The sequence below is a fragment of the Nuphar pumila genome, chromosome 11 (genome assembly GCF_984573655.1).
Source record: "Nuphar pumila chromosome 11, dmNupPumi1.hap1.1, whole genome shotgun sequence".
NCBI classification, from domain to species: Eukaryota; Viridiplantae; Streptophyta; class Magnoliopsida; order Nymphaeales; family Nymphaeaceae; genus Nuphar; species Nuphar pumila.
Window position 1 is genome coordinate 7,947,905 of NC_143259.1, and position 19,672 is coordinate 7,967,576.

The window sequence follows — 19,672 nt, forward strand, 5'->3', positions numbered from 1 at the left end:
AGGGTATCATCGAACCCCCCTTTCATCGGACATGCGCTCATCGAGCATGTTTTTTTTTTTGGGGCGGAAGCCAGACCTTTAGCGCGGTCCAGGACCACCACTAAAAGGTCCATAGACGTTAAATAGTGCGCACACATCTGACCTAGTGTCGAACCCTTTGTATACGCCCTTATATATATATATATATATATATATATATATATATATATATATATATATATATATAGAGAGAGAGAGAGAGAGAGAGAGAGAGAGAGAGAGAGAGAGCATAGTGACATTTTTTTGGCAAAATCTCATTTTTCAAAAACTTGTAAGAAATTGAAAAGTTTTCATAAATCTCATGTTTTTTTTGGCAAAAACTCGGCAATAGAAAATAAATTTAAAATATAAATAAGAAAATATTGATAAAATTTATTTAAAAATAAAAATACACAGTTTTTCATGATAAATAGCCATTTAAAACATAAATATCATATTTAAATTATGGTATTTATGTTTTTTCATTAATCTCACGATATTTTGAAAATCTCACAAGAAAATGTCGTTTTAAACTTTCAGGCAATTTCTCGTGATATTATAGCAAGATTTTCATAAATCTCACTATATTTGTCACTATGATATATATATATATATATATAGAGAGAGAGAGAGTTAAAGAAGATGAGAAGTCATAGATTGGTGCATTAAATAAAGGTAGAGAATCCTAAAAACTAAGCCTTGTTATTTGGGAAAGGTGTCCAGGTAGAGTGGCCATTTTAATAAATAAATAACAGAATTTACTCGGTATCATTTGATTAGCCCCCAAGCAGAGACTTTGGCAGAAAATTGCGAACCCCCAAACTTTTGGGGTGCATATGAATTAGATTGAAAAGTTTGACAAATAATGATATCCTAAATGATCAGTTGTTAATAATTTTGTATACTTAGTGATCAACATCGGTTTCATAATATCGCAATATTATTGTTTAAATAACAATGTCGTGATTTTATCACAATAGGTAGATGCGTATCAGCTATTTCTAGGAAAAAATGGTACATTTTTATTTGTACGTATCTTTCTTTTTACATATTATTATTCAGAAATTTTCTTTATTATTTTTCTTGATAAAAACCAAAGATAAACCAAAAACTTCAAATTCTTACAAAGAACTGTCATTTCTTCCCATTTAAACTTTTGACACCATGCACATATATTAAAGGAGTACACAAACTTTATGAATTAAAAATAAAATCAGTTTAGCTTTTATTTACATAATCTCTTTACCTAACTCTTTATGTGTTGTGTCTTGCTCTACACATTTGTTCCAAGCTGATAGCTTTTCTTTTTTCGTAGGAAAGTTTATTTAAAATTTTAAACCAATGTTAATCCCTTCCGCAGGGTACATTGGGCTCTCCCCCACCCTTTGTTTACATCAGATTGATACTGAATATCACAAATCTTGTTATAAACTAAAATTTTTGTTTATTAGAAAACCTCTAAAACATATCAAATTTTACATGATTTTTTAAATTCTAAAAATATCTCAAACACAATTAAATTTAAAAGTGGTAATTCATGATAATATAAGAATAAACCCATTATCTAAAAAATAAACAATAATTTTATTGCCTCAATGTTGTCATAATTTTATCAGCCTGAATAAATCACAATATTTTCAATAGGTTGCTGATATTGATGACTATGATAGCACGTCCAATGATTTGGCCATAACAGTAGGGTTTTTCGTTTCTAATCGGATGGGAAAGGAATAAAAAGATCTCCAATCTCTTCCCCATGATGGAAAGAAAATGATGTAGCTAGAATCAACTTAAATAATTATTCACACTCAAGAAAACCATCTCGCTATAGGTACAATTTCACATTCACAATAATTCCTCCAAGGGCCACCCTCGTCACCCACCCAAATCAAAACCAAAACCACCACACAAAACCTAACACCTGCTTTCGCATGAAAATGAACAATGACTATACAAATACACAACCAACAACAGCCACCACTTCACAGTCCCAGAGTACAATGATGAACCCGCTCAACCAACCTGTCACTCACCCCTGGTTCGCATGGATCACAGCTCCCGACCTCGCCTGTGAAATGCGATTGGCGTAAATCGTCACCAACCGGAGCTGGGTGCTGCTAAGCCCTCCAAGGTACGGCAAGAAGGCTTCTCCAAGCACGATATAGATATCAACCAAACAAAAAACAACAGTCTGCAAAAACCAACAGGAAGAAATGTGCAATGGATCAACTGCCACCAAGCCACACACATGCAAGCAAATAACACTTCAGGAAAGTGAAAGAAGAGCCAAAGACAGACTGACTGTCTTTTGGCTGTTCAAGAGTAAGAGATTTTCGCAATATATATTTCAAGATGAAAGTGATAGCTCGTGATGTAGAAAACAAGGTGAACCTATCAATGTGACAGTAAGTTCAGCTACACCACCGAGGGCTCCGCTTGTCTGGTAGGAGCAGCTAGTGCATGCCACCTTGTGTTGGGACGTTGCAGGTTCAAAACCCAATGGTATAGTTGTATAACTGGTAGGGGTCTGCCTAACCCCAGCTTTTCTTTAAAAAAAAAAGACAGTAACTTCAGCAATAAGCACTTCATAGGTATTTTAGTTATAGAACAAAAGCATTGCTCGGAATATCTCCCTAAAAGAATTTGCACAATTATGACCGATCGGATGAGTATTAGAAAGGCAGAGTCTCTCAAGACTAGAGTTGCCAGTGAAGAAAGCGGGAGCGGGAAATGATTAGGGAAGCAAAAGCGGGAAGTAAGGCACTTCAAAAATTTTAGGAAGCGAGAAGCACGGGATGACTTAGAAGCGAACCGGGAATCGTCTCGGAAGTGAGAAGGGAAGCAAACCGAAAATGAAGAGGAAAGCGACCTAGGATTCGAGCAAAAAGCGAATAGGAATCGAGTTTTCCCGATATTGGGCAAAAAAAATTGTAAAAGGCTCCAAGACCCCCGAAAAACAAAAATTCACTTCATGATATAGGGAAGCGAGTAGGAAGTGATCGGGGAAGCGGGTGAGAAGGGAACCCCATAATGGGCAGGCTTCCCATTTAAAAGGATCACTTCCCCGCGTTTCGGGGAAGCGCGGTTCCTCGAGTCCTATAGCGTTTCTGGTAACCCTGCTCAAGACCCAGATAGAGTTCAAACCAAATCCGCTCCTCCATCAAGTTAGGTAATGGCCACTGCCTAAGAAACATCATTTTCATTTTCTTGCTTTTGGATCATGTTATCAAAACTAAGGTAACTAGAGACAGACTCAAATGAAGGATTGAAAATAAATCAAAGCGCAACAAATGCACACTGCATACATCTTTGAAATCAGTGTCTTTTTTAAATTTGTAAATTTGTGTTGGTGCTTTGCAAAACCTTCATTTAAATAATCATCATTCACATAAACAGGAAAGTCCATAGTGAACAGGCATCATAAAGGCTCACCTTACGAACATCTGCACTCTGATTCCCGAAAGCATAAAAAAGAGCAGGCAAGAATGAAGGTAACTGAGACATTAACTCCTCTTGTGAAAGCCGTCCAACAAGCTGAATGACAAAGGATCATTTCACAGATGGGCATATGGAAGACCAATAATCGTATCAAAATAATTCAGTTAGCAATAAAAGATTATAGAATAGAACTGATCCAGCCCTATATAGACAATGTGTATGTACAACACAATTCACATGATAATATTATCATACAATGCTAATCAGTTTGAAGTAATGTCAAACAAGTAGGAAGTGCCAAGAAACGAATGCTTTTCTCAAACAATGCATCTTCATATAAAGAAGACATTTTGTGCATCTGATCTAGCTAGGTCAATGATCACACTGAAAGGCTCCACTGTCTGAGCTCTCTAATGACCACAAACCAGCCTAAACGCATGGTCAGAAAAAAGTTAGTAAATATTAGTGTTGAACTGCCTCAGAGTTGGGACAAGTAACTCAGCAGGCAGGCCTTTCCTGCACCAAATTCCTCTCCAAATTGTGGTAAAGCGATGATACTAAAGCCCACCAAGAATGTACAAGTGATGTTTTCTGAACCTTCAAGAGAGCATGAAACTATGCATGATAGAAATGAGATGAATTCCATAAGTGATTACATGAGTTTCAGGATACAGAAACCCCACCCAAAACCAATTTTTTAAGTCAAAAGGAAATAATTACTGCAATTCAAAAAGGAGGTGCAACAAGGTCCAAACTCCAAAGTAATGCAAGAGCAAAGAAGAAAAGGGGGAAGGAAAAGAGGAAAGGAAGAAGAGGTGACGACAACAATGTAAAAGTCCAACCTTTTTCTATATAAACCAATCAAGAAGAATTAACCCCTACACACTTTGGCAAGAAGTACTACGGGCACTTTTGCTTGGCCCCAGATGTGAATTGGACTCTCACAATTGTGAGTTAGATTCACACGGTCATTTTCACATTTTTTTTTGCAACATGCAAAAGTTTGCAATGTGTAAATGATTCCACTTCACACAGATTTGATTCATTTACACATATCTGTGTGAATCAATTTCACGTGGGCAACCTTCTGAATTGGAATCATGGTCTCATTTTCAGATGTGTAAATGCACACAAGAAAAGTGCAAGCAAATGTGTAAATAACCATTAAACCAACCTGAAAGCCACTCCTTCCCTCAAATCAGTCTAACTAGTAAAAGGCATCTATAACTCGAGATCCTAGAGAGAATTCCATTTCTTCTGGTCATGCTATACCATAAAGTCATAGAAAAGGGCAATGTGATCATAATGAATAACGTTTTGCAAGATGATGACCCCTATGATGCAATTTATCAATGGTAAGTGGTCTGAAGTGGGATAGTATTCCATGGGAAGGCAGCAATCAGAAGCCTTAGGCAAAAGGCCTTTGCTAAAAATCACATTTTCTGACAAAAGATACCATGACATGCAGCCAGATTTAACTGAGAAGTATCCATCTTATTTGACATTTCCAGATGATGTTTTACCTACCTTGTTTGTGATTAAGCCAAAATCTTTCAAAATTTATTTCCTTCTCAATCAATAAATTTCTGTCCTGCAAACTAATTAACAATGGCCTCCAGGAAAACAAGGCCTGCATCACAGGTCTGCCAAAAGATCTACAAGTTTCCATTTCTGTATACTCAATATTTTTATTCAGTTCCAATACTTGGAAACTTGTGCTGGACCTTCCAATGATCAGAAGTATGCTATCCAAACAACTGATGCCCATAACAAGAAGCACTTCAAAGAGAAAAGGTCTAAAATGGTCATTGACAACCATAGAAGTTACACTTCGCAACAAGATGCAACATATACCAGATAAGAAGCAGGGACAGCAACATAGCAAGAAGCCAGGTGGAATATGAAGTAGGAGGCATAAGAAGATACCTTTGTCAAACAATTAATGCAAGCGACAAGCATCTTCTCATCTTCACTAACCAACAATGGTACTATAACCTGCAAAAGCATAAAAAATGTAAATTAGTTACGCACAAGAATCACACCTATTGTTACAACAATTCTTTCTTAGTCTCTGTAATTGAAACACACTCAAGATGCACTTACAGAAAGACATCTGTATGGATCATACTGAGATAATACAATTGACAAACAGCGGTCAGCCTCATTTGAAACCTGAATGTAAAAGGAACATTGTATTACAAGCAAAAATAAAAGGTTCAAAAATAACAAATTTTTGAAATAATAATACCTTGGCAACTGAATCCCTGGAGGCATTAAGCAATTTTTCAATGACAATTTCAACAGAATCCTCCATCAAATCTTTCTGAAAGCAATCACACAGAAGTTGGTAGACATCTTTGAAATGGCCAATAGAACATCAGTACAGATGCTAAACACCAACCTGGTAGTTAAGCATTTCAAGAATCAGAGAAAGTGCAAGCTCCCTGATGGAAGGATCAGAATCATCAATCACCTCAAGTACTGCTGTTAGAATTTGGTTAAAATACTGCAGAGACATCAGGGATGTCAGAAATATTGTAAAGAATTCCAGCCATGTCAAACTAATAGAATCATGAATCATTTGTCATCGCTCTCACATCATTATGCAAAGTACAATGAGGAAATTAATTTCATAACAATAGAACACACCAAGACTGAACCTAAATATTCAGTCTTTTGTCACTCTTTCCTGGTCAGTGTCCAACAAGATCGATGTGGGCCATTCATGGTCAGACAAGAACTGACTTGGATTGTAACAGTATTGTGGAGAACCAAATAAATAGAAAATCTCTTGTTTTCAGGTTATTCAAGAGATGGGCAATTTGCATGGTCGTTATTTTGAAAGATGTCATAAACATGGAAAAGAAAAACACAGAAAGTGTGCAATTTTATTCACAAAATTTCTTAAATTAAAAAAGATACTGTAACATTTGACAACCTTAAGTCAGAAAATAGAACAAGAACTGAAATTCTTAAAAATCAGTGTTACAAATGGGACTGCCATATTTTCCAAAGTTCCACATTCATGGTACACATACAAGGGCACACAGTTGCTTTCTGGCTGATCAGATTCGATGTCCTTTTAAGAGTTACTCACAGCACTTTTCCAGCCAGTGCCCACATTGAAACATGGTCACCACAGGCACCACGTTTGCTCAATCCTACAATTTTAAGGCTTTTTTGTCACTTCTTTCCAGATAGAAGGGCCTGTTACTACCCAGGAAAGAGCAGCAAACAGAACATTATCAGAGCCGATCTCACAGTACATAAGACTGTTACTTTCTTAACAATTACTTAAAATAGCTACATTGTAATGCTCTCCACGAGATAAAAATGATTGGCAACCAAAAAGAAAACTCATTGAATGATATTTTAACTGCCTATAGATTCCATTTCAAAAGCTATATCAAGTAATTATTTGACAATGGCACATCACACAAAAGTTACTGTATCAGTCAAACCTTGGTCCATATGGAAGGATCCCTTTCCATGGAAACATGAGCCAACTTCTGAAGTGCTTCCCTTTTTCTTTTAGTTGAATTTTCATCATTCCCATTACATATCTGCATACAATTCCATAATTGTTTCAGATATGAATTTTGATTCATGAAACACTTCAGAAAAGTTATGCCATAAATAATAAACAAATTCAAGAAAATACCTGGTGAAGAAGTTGAGGAATGCTACGACCAGAGCCCAACAAAGAGGTGTTCCAACGTACCACAGATTCATCCTGATTTACCTCTGTACCAGTATGTCCTTCGCCCTTAAGTCCTGTCCTTTGTGCCCCTTGACGTTCTGAGTTCAGGAGTCCATGAACTTCTAAACGAGGAGTTACAACAGAATTCTCAATCTCTGTATCACGACCTGCTCTATCAGGATTCAATGGGTCACTCCAGGAACCCTTGTTTTCTATAGTAGCGACAGTTTTTGAAACGTTATTGGAGGTGTTAAGATGCAATTCAGACTTCGAACCCAGTTCATAATTCCGGTAGTTCTCTTGCAGCTCATCAGAAGATGCATGACCAATAGAAGATCCCATCAACATGGATTCATGCATGGAACTCCATTTCCTCCCTCCATCACTATCAATAGAACCAGCAGAGTACCTTCCAAAGAAATGACTTTTCTTTGTTCCCGCATAACCTTCCTCAGAAGATGTTCCAACAACATCTGACTGGTCATAGAATGATTTTGACCGTGAACGCTCTTTCTTACTTTGTAGAAAGTTCATAAGATCTACCTCTATCCGAGGAGTGTACTGCTTGAGTGCTCTCCTCATTGCATTTTGTTCCTCCACAGATAAGCCAACAATAAAATTTAAGACAGCAGCAGAATCAAAATGGGTATAAACTGATATAATACCAGCTATAGCTGTCTCTTTAAGCTTCGAGTTCTTGTCATTAACCAGAGGTGCCAACTTACCAAGCCACAATTTTAATAATCCACCACCACTAGAACCATCAGGATTTGTTGCATGTGCATTGAAGGAATTAATAGCAAATTCAATTACGGCAATTTTGGCTTTTGGTGACCGCTGCTCATCCAGTGAACGAAGAAAACCAGGAAGCAATGAATCTATACCATATGTGTTACCCACTATTTCCAAGGTTGTTGAACAAGACTGCCTAACAAGCTCCTTTGGATCTATTAACCGTGAGAAAACATGAGGCAAGATCCTCTCAAGATAACTTTCAAAAGGTTTTCTGAAAGCTGGAATCATCTCGGTCAGTGTTGTAAAAGCTGCTTGAGCTACTTTATGATGTGGGTCATCTAAGTGCTGAAAAAATAGCTTCATAATTTTCTCAAAATTCTGGGTAACTTCTTGCATTCCTTTAGGACCTTGCTGTACTAAACTGTGGATAAAATTAAAAGCAGAAACCCTTACTGACCAATTGGAACTAGGACTCAGTCCCTCAGTTAGAGCTTCATTCAATGACATAGGACCATCTGAGTAGCTAGACATTTCTCCAATTTGAAGATGACTTTCCTCAAAACTATTTCTACCACTTAAAGAGACCCTTCCAGGAGTATGCTTTCTCAAAAGTGGTCTCTGGAAATTCGGGATATAATTATTCTGGAGGTCTTTGTAAGCTGGATCTTTATAAGGTGTATCCAGGTACTGCCTATCAGATTGCATATACGGAAACCTCCTGGTTGATTTAATATCAGCAATATCTTCAATGCCCTCATGTGATCGTTCAGAGGACATAGGAACCCTTTTGGCCGTGTGAGTGAGAGACAGGGTTGACAATGGATCTGTAACCATATTACTTGTATACAACAATTTACTAGCATCTTTAGAAGCTGAAACCTGAGGCATCGCAAGTTCTGGTAACATGGGTCCACCATTTCGAAGACTACCTTTAGTGATATTGGCAGCAGTTGAGCTGGACAGTGCGGAACTCTGTGCTGACATGCGATTAGATGCAGGAACAGCCAATGGAAATGGAGGATCACGAGCTGATGGAGGATCCACTCCTGCACTAGGGACAAGAAAAAAGATGGTTTAGCCGTTCATATAGCCATTCTGTATGATGACTTTCAGTAATTTTAGCAATATGAATAGTTAAGATCCCTCTTTGTAAGGGAGAGAGAGAGAGAGAGATGATGCTTGTATTCACTATTTTGTTTGGTGTTTCCTTGAATACCTGGACCAAGGCTAGCTGAGTGTGTTCTTAAGGTCTGCTTCTCCGACATATCCAAATCCTTCAACATACTTTCAATAGCCGTTACTTGCTGCTTGCTAGCCTGCAGAACACTTTCAAGACTCCTTTCTGTACCTCTTCCAACTGCCTTTGTTTGTGATAAAAGCTGACTTCCAGAGAAGAGCGATGTCCCTGAAGCCAAACCTGTGCTCCGGTCCATTGCAACAATCGATGAAGTTCCAAAACCAGGTATACTTGATTGGGCCGATGTTTGTGGTGGGCCACGTGGTTGCTGTGCACCCCGGTCACGAAGGGAGGGTGATGCATATCTTCGATGGATGCCTCCATCTTCTTCATTGATTAACTGTGCAATGTGCATGAGTTCAACCATCAGGCAACAGCTTTACAATCCCAGAACTCAGAGGAGGAAACCACTTAAAACGTATTAAAACTAGTAACAAGCTCACTCTCTGAATCACAGGATCAAAACTCAAAAACAAGCGCCGGGAACGCTCAGGCCATGTCTTGGTGAACATACGATAGCATGTTCTTGCCGTGGATCGCACCTGTACAGTCACAAGAAGACAGGAAAACATCAGATAAAGGGTCTTCCCCAGTCATTCAAACAGAACACATATACCAAACCCACTGAAATTACAAAAATTTCATTGCTGAAGTCATACTACAAGAGGCATTATTTGTATCTCCATATTAAAAAAAAAGATCCTCCAGGAGACTTGATTCAGAGCACAATAGGCAAAGAAAATTGAAAACGGACAACTCCATGTGTAAGTGCATGCACATAAACATAGTTGTGCTTGTATGTCTGCATGTGCAAGTTTGTGTGTTGGTTAAAAAATCAGTGTTGATAGAACTGTCAGTGTGAATTCTGTGCTAAAATTCAGCACGTATGGATGAAATTGATCGCCAGGGAACAAGCAGCAGAACAGTTAGCAAAAAAGTCTAACTAGCAACATAAATGCTAAATATGACCAAGAATTGCAACCTCATTATTGTATTATATACAAGAATCAACGATATAGGGCTTTTAAAGATGTACCAGCCTTGCACTTAAACGATTACAAGAACATAGGTGAAGTTTCCTATGGTCACAGCAGGCACTTGCACAGCACATAATGGAGACATTTCAATATTATTGTGGACCTTCTTTTGATTAAGATCTTTTCCAATTGAACTTTTATATAATAAGAACAAGTGGGATTTAGACTTATGATTCTACCTTCGGCTGACTTGATCTAGAAGTTCCATTCTTTAGATCAATTTCAGCATGTTTGTTCTGGTCACAGGCTATTTAGCTGTTAAAAGTCTTGTCCCTGAGAAAGTGTTTTCTGTGATTCACATTCTCATGTTTGTGTGTTGTGATTTGGGTTGTAATTCATATTCTCACATGTGATTCATGTTCTTGTGTTAGTGAAAGGTGGGGTAAGCAAAAACTTTCTCAAGCCTTGACTGGATCAAATTCAGATATACACATTCATATACTTTGGATCCAAGAGGGGCAAACCAGCAAGCCCCTCTAATGAGGGAAAAAATGTGGCTTGCCAATGAGCCCCTCAAAAGTGCAGATAGAGGGGCCCACCGCTTTGATGAGGGGGAAAAAGTGAGGCTCGCCAGAGAGCCCCTCCTGAGTGCAGAACAGAGGGGTTCACTGATGAGCCCCTCCCGACTGATGAACAGGGGCGGCTCACCAGAGAGCCACTCTGATAAGAAGAAAACACCGGGGACTCACCGGCGAGCCCCTCTTGACTGATGAATAAGGGAGCTCACTAGCGAACCCCTCTGATGAGAGGAAAATATGGGGGGCTCGCCAGCAAGCCCCTATCAAGTGCAGAACAGAGGGGCTCGCCAACAAGCCCCTCTTGACTGATGAATATGTGGGCTCACTAGTGTGCCCCTCTGATGAGAGGAAAAGAGATGAAATCACCGGCGAGCCCCTTTCTGCTGCAGTGCAGAAGGTGAGCTCGTTGGAAACCACATTCCAACGAGCTCCATACAAAAAAAAAGTGTTGTACCCACCTACGTTTCCAATGAGCTGAGGGTTTCCATGGATTCCAGTCAGCCGAGATCCAAAGCTAGAAGAGCACAGTGACGTAGGCTTCTTGAGGGAGAGGAAGAACGTATCTTGCAGGTGAGGGATGAAGGTGTGGGCTGAAGGTTTCCATCGATTCCAGTCAGCTGAGATCCAAAGCTAGAAGAGCACAGTGACGTAGGCTTCTTGAGGGTGAGGAAGAACGCGTCTTGCAAGTGAGGGATGATTGCATGGTTGGGCCATTTATGAAGGCCTAACCAATACACCCGACAGTTATAAAAGTGAGTCTTGTCAAAGCTTTTTGAGATTCTCAGTTGAGCATCTGATGCCCTGTGAAAGCTGTTCACAGGGTCAGGCCTGTGACCAACTTTGGCAGGTTACAAGGCTTCAAAAATGGAGGAAATCACTTTCACGGTTTGCATTTTCACATGTTTGCAACACCCAGTGAAAGATCTGAAATGTGAATCAGAATCACAAGAAACTTGTGAAAAATCCAAAATCACAGGCTTTGCAAACATGCCCTTCTATTTTTTTCTTTAATCCACAATTACACTACTTCATTTTGTTATTTAAGGTTTCACTCAATCAGAAAGATTATACTTTTCATCACCCACAGCACCTTCCATCTCCCAATAGATATTCATGAAATTTGAATCATTTTTTAAGGATTTTATTTGTATTCTACCGACTAGACAATTTAATTTACTAAATTTTCCAGTTAAAATCTACTGAGAGCATAAATCAATGATGTACCTCACTCATGGCATCAGCTACACAGCATTTGATAACATCCTCATAAAGATCAGCTGATCTCTGTATTTCAGGTGCATCAGCCCAGTATTCAAGAATCAACAGTGCATATTCACAACACCTAAAACACAAAAAAGGTTAAAAAAAAGTCAGCTACAAAAATAAAATTGGAACCATAATGTACACTTGTAAAGAAGAGAAAGAAGCATACCTAGCACGAAGAACTGCACTTCGGTCATTCTTTGCACAATCTGCAATACGAGGAAGCACACGAGCAACTTTACAATTGCGCAACATCTGTAAAGCCACAAATTTTTTTTAAGAAGGCATTAAAAGACAATATGAATAACACCAGGATAACACTATTCCTTCCTACCGTTTTTATGCAATTATCCGCAGATTCTGCTATAACAAGCACTGTTATCACAACCAACTTGAAAAGAACCTGCAGGAGATCAGATATGAAGGTGGAAAATCAAATGACAGCATAGAAAGAGGCAGCCCAATCAGTTGTTATCAAAAGCTGCTCAGGAAGCACATACCAGAAGTTTCCAAGGAAAACAGGACCCAAAATAAATTAATTACTAAAAAATGAAAGAAGAATCCAGGGGTCTACCGGAATAAACATCTCTGCACATGCCTCAAAATCTCCCAAAAGCTCTTTTGACAAGAAGCTTAACAAATGGCATGCCTGAGGAAAAAACTATAGTTAGCCAGTGAAATATTTGCCACAAGCAAGGTCACAGTATAAAGCAAAACTCAATGCCTGAACAGGAAAGCTTTCTTAATAAACTACTTATATAGAGAAGCACTCTGAGGATAAAGAAGAGAGAGAGAGAGGAGAGAGGCATCCTACTACAGCCTATCCTACAAACATCTCACTTTGCATGAAACCACTAGAATGATGACCCTAATAATACAAGACATGTTCATCTTAGGTGTTAAAGGTGTCAAAAAACTTGTTTCCGGTTTCTTGCTATAGGATTATGACATGGGTAATAAGAAGCCAGAACTCATTCGGAAGCATATATATATTGAACACCACTCTTTAGTAGTAACTGCATAGACTTGGCATGCCAGTAAATGTCAGACATTTAGTAGTGTTCACAAATGCTGCATCAGTATTAAACATCGCACTTCCAGAAAACATTTGACACATACTCAGAAGCCCTACAACCATCCAGCTGCAAGGCTGTATGTGCTATGATGATATCATGGCGAGAGGTACAAGATCATGATGACTTTGCAAGGAAGCAATTTCTTTTTTTATGTTAGATGCCAAAAATGTTCTTGCTGTATAAAAAATCAAAACTGATATTTTTAGTATATAGTGTTTTTTGTTGTTGCATATTGATGTAGGTCTAGTAGGATGGCCTAGCTAATGTTAGAGTGTACTTGTTAAGCAATAAGATGAGGCTACAGAGATGACAAAAAACTTAGGGTCTTTGAAAAGGTTTCCACTTTGTAGTGAGTTGGTCACCAAAAATATTCGAATTTTCTGTCTGCTATGGGCTTACAATCAGATAGGTATAATATGGGTTGAAAAGCATGGTTTTAACTTAGTTAAGTTGTAAGATGTTGCTTAGGGCTTAGGATGAGCAAAAAATGGTTCATAATTTCATCTCTAAAATAGTTTAAAAAGAAAGCACAGAATACAACAAAAAGCCTATGCTGGAATTAAATTCATAACCTGCATGCATATCTTGTAGAAAAGAGAAAAATCCATTTATCAATGAGAGAACCAGAGCAAAGGACAATGACAAAGAAACTGGAAACCTGTAACCAGGACCAGTGAGACACAAAGAAAACAAATGTGAAGATAAAGACGGGTAGAAGGAAGGGTGTCATTCAGAAAAGAAACAAAAAATGAAGAAGTGAAGCACAGGAAAGAAAGAAATCATACAACTTGTTACTAACAATAAGGGTGCATTTGAATCCCTCAGATCTTGAGGGTCTGACTGGATTATAGATCGTCGGATCTCTAGTCTAGAGATCATCTGAGGATCTCTCTCCTTCTCCCTTTATTTTAGATCCCTGAAATAAAAGGATTTCAGATCCAGCATCTCAATGCCTCAGATCTCTGGCATGGGGCCCACGCCACATCAGCCAGCCTCATGCCAGCTTAGATCCAAGGCATTCAAATTCACCCTAAGTGTCTCGTCTGTGGTTATGATTTGAAAACCAAGGAATTGCTGGACGTAAATTTGCACTCAAGTATTCTGACACTCGTGACACACAAGGTCCAAGTTTCTAGAAAGCAAAAGAATAAAATCAACAATGATAGAGAAAATAAGAAATACAAAAAATGCCTTAAGTGACTGAGCAACCAAAGGCCACCAGCAAGGGAGAGACCGATAATTGACGATCATCAGGACAAAGGGATATACCTTACATGTGTCAAAGAATCAAGTACGCCATGACTGACACATGTACCACCCATTACAGACACAAATAACACAAAGGAAAGCTGGAGAATATTTTTAGCAACTCAATAACCGTTAGCAACAACAATAGGTTACTCTGCATGACTTTTTAGCCAGTAAAACCTACGTCACACATCCAAAAGGATACTGGGCACGCTGTTTTTGAGTAATTGCTCATTAAGAGTAATAAATAGGGGAACAAGATATGTTCCTAAATTGAAGCATCCTTCTGACTTATAAACTAGAATTTATACACTAAGTTACAACAACCATTTGAATACAGTCATATATAACTGTTCCTCAAAAAGATATATCAAGAAAGGCATTATTAAACCTGTTTCACAATGCTAGAACGCCGATCAGATAGCTGAACACTCAGAGGACCAACAAGCTGCTTCAACAGAGTTGGGAATGAGGCATAGTCTGCAGCGCCTGGTGGGAGAGTGAGGTGAAAAAATTGAGAACTAGATCTAGTTTTGACAAACTTGCAGGTATGTATGCTAGTAGAAGAGATCAGATGTCATTCCAATCCAAACAGCTAATTTATCACAAAATGCAACAAAATAACATAAAGATAGATGAATTTGAGAGTCTGAAACCTCCAAGTTCAGGCAGAAGGTTGAAGTCTCCAATTTGAGGGAAGCAAACATCTCACCATTAAGCCAAAAGGTGTTACGCATGTGTACATTAAACCCCTTTATGAACATCATTTAAATCAAGGATAGATTAACAAAAGGTTGGTGCATCTCAAATTTGGCCTAAATCCTGATATATGAGCATTGATCAGTACCATAACATAAACCCTCACTGTAAAATCCTATAACTTTCTATTCTTGCTAGAGAAAAGTAGCTTTTGATTATTTGGTTTGGTTTTTCCAACTATTTTGGCCAATTTTCCCCATACAAAGGGAGTGCTATTTGCATATCCAAAACAAGAAACTAATGCTTCCATTTCTAAGGTTTCCAATGTCCTAAAAACTAAAGCCAGTTCACCCAAAATCAGTTACAAAAACGATAAGTGCTAGAAAACAGAAAGAAATGTGCGCTAAAAAATAGTAAAAGCTAGTAAAAACACATTTTTTAACAACTTCAAGGGAGCTAGAACCCTAGATTTACAAGTTCAAGAGACAAGGAAAGGGATTTTTTTATTTCTTCCACATACAAGTGAAGGAATATTTTTTAGTGTTAACCATATCTGCAAACAAGACCCTCAAATCCCTGTCTCCCATACCCCCTCCCCCCCCCCAAAGCCCACACCCTCAATGACCAACAACACTCTAAAGAAAGTAAGAGCATAGGATTTGAAAGAGTTATTATATCTTGTTTTCCCCCTGGTGGGAGGGGGTACAAGAAATCCAAAGGAGAGATCATTTATATATTTTTTCAGGAGTTGTTACAGCAATTATGCTATGAGATGTGAGGTGATACCTTCTGATGAAGCCAAAGAGATAAGAAAGCACTTTTAAGAACAAAAGAATCGCAAAGGCCTAGCTAATGGATAAAGGAAAAACTCTCGTGGCATTGATCCAATGTAATTGTAAAAGAGATAGTGAAGGTATGGAAAGTATAAACACAAATTCAGTTTGTTGAACCTTTCACCAGTTCTCGGTTTGGTCCAAAAAATAAATATATACTTTCTCACTCTTCTCTTTTCATCTCCTTATCAATTCTAAAGTCTTAAAACTAACTAAACAAGAAAACATCCCCAGACCGCCCACCCCCAACAACACCCCCCCCCCCTGCCTCTTCTCCCCCCAAGAAAAATATAACAGAGAAAAACATAAGCCATGAAACAAAATATCATGACCCTTATCCAGTCTTTTTTCTGTATTTGAGAAAAAAATCAAGACTTAAAATTTCCAAATGGTATCCCTCTAAAATTTCACAATTGTTCCTGTTGTTGCAGCAACAAACAACAGGTAACAACAATAATAACAGTAGGAGATGGAAAAAAATGCATGAGCATTCATGCAATTGTGACTCTGAGAAAAAACAAGATGCAAACCTCCAAAAACAAGGCCCTCAAGTCTTTGCATTGCAGCGATCCTAACTGGCCAATCTTGTTCTGGCACAAGTGTAGCACCAATCTTCTCAAATTCTCTAATCAACTCTTTCTCAGAGAAAACTTTAACTGGTTCAACAGGCTTCTCTGTAATATCATTTTCGCCTGTATAAATAAAAAAAAGTCATCAATTTAGCTTCAGCTTACGTAAATGTCAAGTTGCAATTGTCCCCACACAATGTCAAACAGATTACGCATGAATAATGCAACCACAAAAATTAGAATATGAAATTTTCATTCAAATGGAAACTGCAAAATGCACTTTCGTTACTTTTTCTTTTCATTTTCAAGCCAAGAAGAAATGCATTTCAGTATATTTAAAGATGAGATAAAGGTTCATCATTTCACAAGCACTCTACTGCAACAAGTAGTCTACCATAATATTTATAGTAAGTCTTCATAGCACTACCAATAGATAGGACATGTGCTATGCTAAAGCACAACCAGAAAGCTTTGCCACAGATGATGATGAATGGTGGAAAATATAAAAGCAACATTACATTTCAAAAAGTTCAAATGCTATCAATCATGGAACAGAACGACATCATGAACAAAAATAACATGACTAACCACCAAAAAGAGAAATTTCACGTGCTGAACTCTTCACTTTTGGACTGCCTTTCTTCTGGTTGAACGAAGGCACAGTTGCAGGCTTCATTTCAAGTGCACCAAAATGGGTGGTAAGTCCATCTGAAGGACGAACCTTGGGTTCAACCTTCTCAAGTCTAGCATTGATCTCCTTAACCTGTAGCATAAATTGCAATATCTTGTAAGCAAATGAAAGAAAAACAAGTTCCCAATAACATATAACTTCCAAATTTATTGGATAGAAATATCCAGTAATAATTCATCACGAAGACCTAGGTGGGGTTCAAATTTGATACCCCAAACTCCTCAGCAATTAAGAGCCTAAAGACAGCACATCTCTACTAATCCATCTAACACACTTGACATCTGAATACAGATATAAGTTCATGAATTGCAATAAATTTAACGGAAGCTTAGCCGCTAGAGTTTTACCATAGATGGGGTAAGATGATGCCGCTGCAATTCATCATGAAATTGAGATCCAGCTTGAGTATACATCTCCTGGGGTTTAAGAAAAAAAGAAAGAAATAAAGAAAAAGAGAGACATCAACTTCAGACAGAAAACAGTGATTCTTCCCTGAGTAATTTGGTTAAACCAGCATAATTAAAAAGGTGAACTCTAAAGTATTTCCATGAAAATATGCCCCAATCAATTTCACTAGTGCCCATGAAATGTGAACAGACTCCATACTCTAGGCTGCAAACCTTAAATTTTAACTAGGAAGGCAAGTCATCTTTGGATATAAGCAACTGCACTTTGTCCATGCAAACTGGTGGCTTTGTGCCTTTGTGGCGCTTTAGCTTAGTTTCCTGTTAGTTTTCTCATCATTTTTTCATTTTGTTTTAAGTAATACACAAACTTTTTCATTTTCTTTGACTTATTTTAGTACGGAAAGAACGTGATTAGTTATTGAAAATTTGAAATCCACACACATGAGAAGAAAATATTTTCAAATACAAATCCAGGCCATAAACTACTAAACATTCAATACCTCAGACTAGCAACAGACAAGTTTGCCAGAGGCATCTCCTCATTCAGAGGCATAATCTTTTTTTTTTTAACTCACCAGTTCCAATATGAATTTTCTTGCCCCAAGTTCATAAGCCATTTCCAGGGATGCATAGAAATTCTATTTTTGAAATAGGTAAAGACATCGATAGGCAATTAAAGACTAAGATATGCAGATACGTTTGATGACATACAGGAAAGACGTATAACATTAGCTCAAGTCTAGGGAAAACATGAAAGAAAAGAAGTAAAAACCTGATATTCCAGATTGACAAACAATTACAGAGCAACTGACCATGACAGCTCAGATCAAAATAGATCACTGACCTCGATGCACAATGTAGCAGCTTCTCTTACACTATTATTTGAGTCATTTAGAAGTTGCAACACCTGTAATAGACCAATAGAAAAATATTCAAGTAAAAATATCCCTTACTGTCTTTCTCCTCACCTTTTCTTTTATTGGCCCAGGAAAGTAAAACAGAAAAAAGAAAAAAGTTTATCAAACACCTCAATATTAATATACCGGAGGAAGTAGGACGCGCTGAAGGGTGAGCTCAGTGGAAGCAAACAGTCCAATTGCTGAAGAAACCGTACGGGAAAACTCTTCACGTACTCTCCAGCTCTTGTGTGTCCAAGCGTAACTGCCAGCTCTTTCAACAATTATCGTTGGCGAAGACACCTAAAAACGTATCCAGCTCTTAACTTAACTTTTGAAAAAGAGATGCAGGGTGCAGAAACATGATCCACAATTAAGAAATTCTAAACCATCATCTCTATGAAGATGTAGCTATATGATACATACCAATCATCAAAACAAAAAGCAACGACAATTATAAGAAGAAGCACAAGTCGGCGACAATCCAATCCTCAAGAAACCCTAACCCTAACCGCTACGCGCATCGAAGATAAGCACTTGCAGAGAGAGAGAGAGAGAGAGAGAGAGGAGAAGGGTGAGTGTGGCGTTACCTCCATGAGCGTGAGGAGGAGGCGGCGGGCGGCGTCGCGGACGGGCTGCTTGGCGTCGCCGAGGCGCTCGACGACGGCGGGAACGAGGGCGTTGAGGTGGAGCTTGAGGTGATCTCCGGCGAGGACGGCGGCGGAGGCGAGGGACTGGAGGGCGCCCTGGCTTACCCTGAAGTTGCCATCCCTGAGCAGATCGAGGCAGCAGTCGACGAGGGAGGTGACCTCGCCGGAGGAGAGGCTCCTCCGGCAGTCCTCGAGGTAGCCGTGGAGCCGCTCCACCCCGGCCATCCGCTCCTTCGTGTCCTTCGACTGCGCCATCTCCATCGCCTCCTCCATCTCCACAGCCCCTCCCCCCCGGGGCTACGGTTTCCTCCTATTCCTCTCCGATCCCCCTCCGGCAAACTCCCGGCCGAAAAAAAATAACAAATAATTTAAAAAAAAAATAAAAGGAGGGCGGATTGCAGAGGTAGGGGAAGGGAGAGTGAAGCAGATCTGAACTAGAGAGGGATTAAAATAAATAAATACATATATATTTATATTTAAGGCGAGGGCGTTTGGTTGGTGGTTCTTTCTGCAGACTAAGGAGGGGCAGTGGACGAGGGGAAAAAAGGCGTCCGTCCGAACCCGTCTTATTTGAGGCGGGTATGGAGGATATGAAACTGAAAATAGATCCGAAAATCAAAACCGTGTGGGAACGGAGGCGGGGTGGACTTACTCTTT

General features: G+C 38.8%; 1 protein-coding gene across 1 annotated transcript; it reads right to left on the bottom strand.

Annotated features, from left to right (window-relative positions):
• Window positions 1–1,796: 1,796 nt before the first annotated feature.
• Window positions 1,797–19,452, bottom strand: LOC149821824 (CLIP-associated protein-like). Its single transcript, XM_089979977.1, has 21 exons — window positions 18,956–19,452; window positions 18,513–18,668; window positions 18,314–18,376; window positions 17,410–17,478; window positions 16,960–17,134; window positions 16,333–16,494; window positions 14,662–14,759; window positions 12,521–12,595; window positions 12,281–12,349; window positions 12,116–12,201; window positions 11,908–12,025; window positions 9,572–9,670; window positions 9,108–9,468; window positions 7,118–8,937; window positions 6,918–7,019; window positions 5,858–5,962; window positions 5,705–5,779; window positions 5,560–5,628; window positions 5,383–5,451; window positions 3,451–3,552; window positions 1,797–2,209 (listed from the first exon to the last, which is right to left on the bottom strand). Exons 1-21 carry the CDS (start codon window positions 19,286–19,288, stop codon window positions 2,048–2,050), a joined length of 4,368 nt encoding a protein of 1,455 aa, XP_089836103.1. The 5' UTR covers window positions 19,289–19,452; the 3' UTR covers window positions 1,797–2,047.
• Window positions 19,453–19,672: the final 220 nt, after the last annotated feature.

Excerpts from the sequence above, each read along its gene's own strand:
- LOC149821824 (XM_089979977.1), bottom strand. The coding sequence starts at position 19,288 with ATGGAGGAGGCGATGGAGATGGCGCAGTCGAAGGACACGAAGGAGCGG. Across the intron at positions 18,377-18,512 it reads AGCGCGTCCTACTTCCTCCG|GTGTTGCAACTTCTAAATGA; the intron begins GTATATTAATAT and ends GGTCTATTACAG. Across the intron at positions 14,760-16,332 it reads TGAGGGCCTTGTTTTTGGAG|GCGCTGCAGACTATGCCTCA; the intron begins GTTTGCATCTTG and ends CTCTCCCACCAG.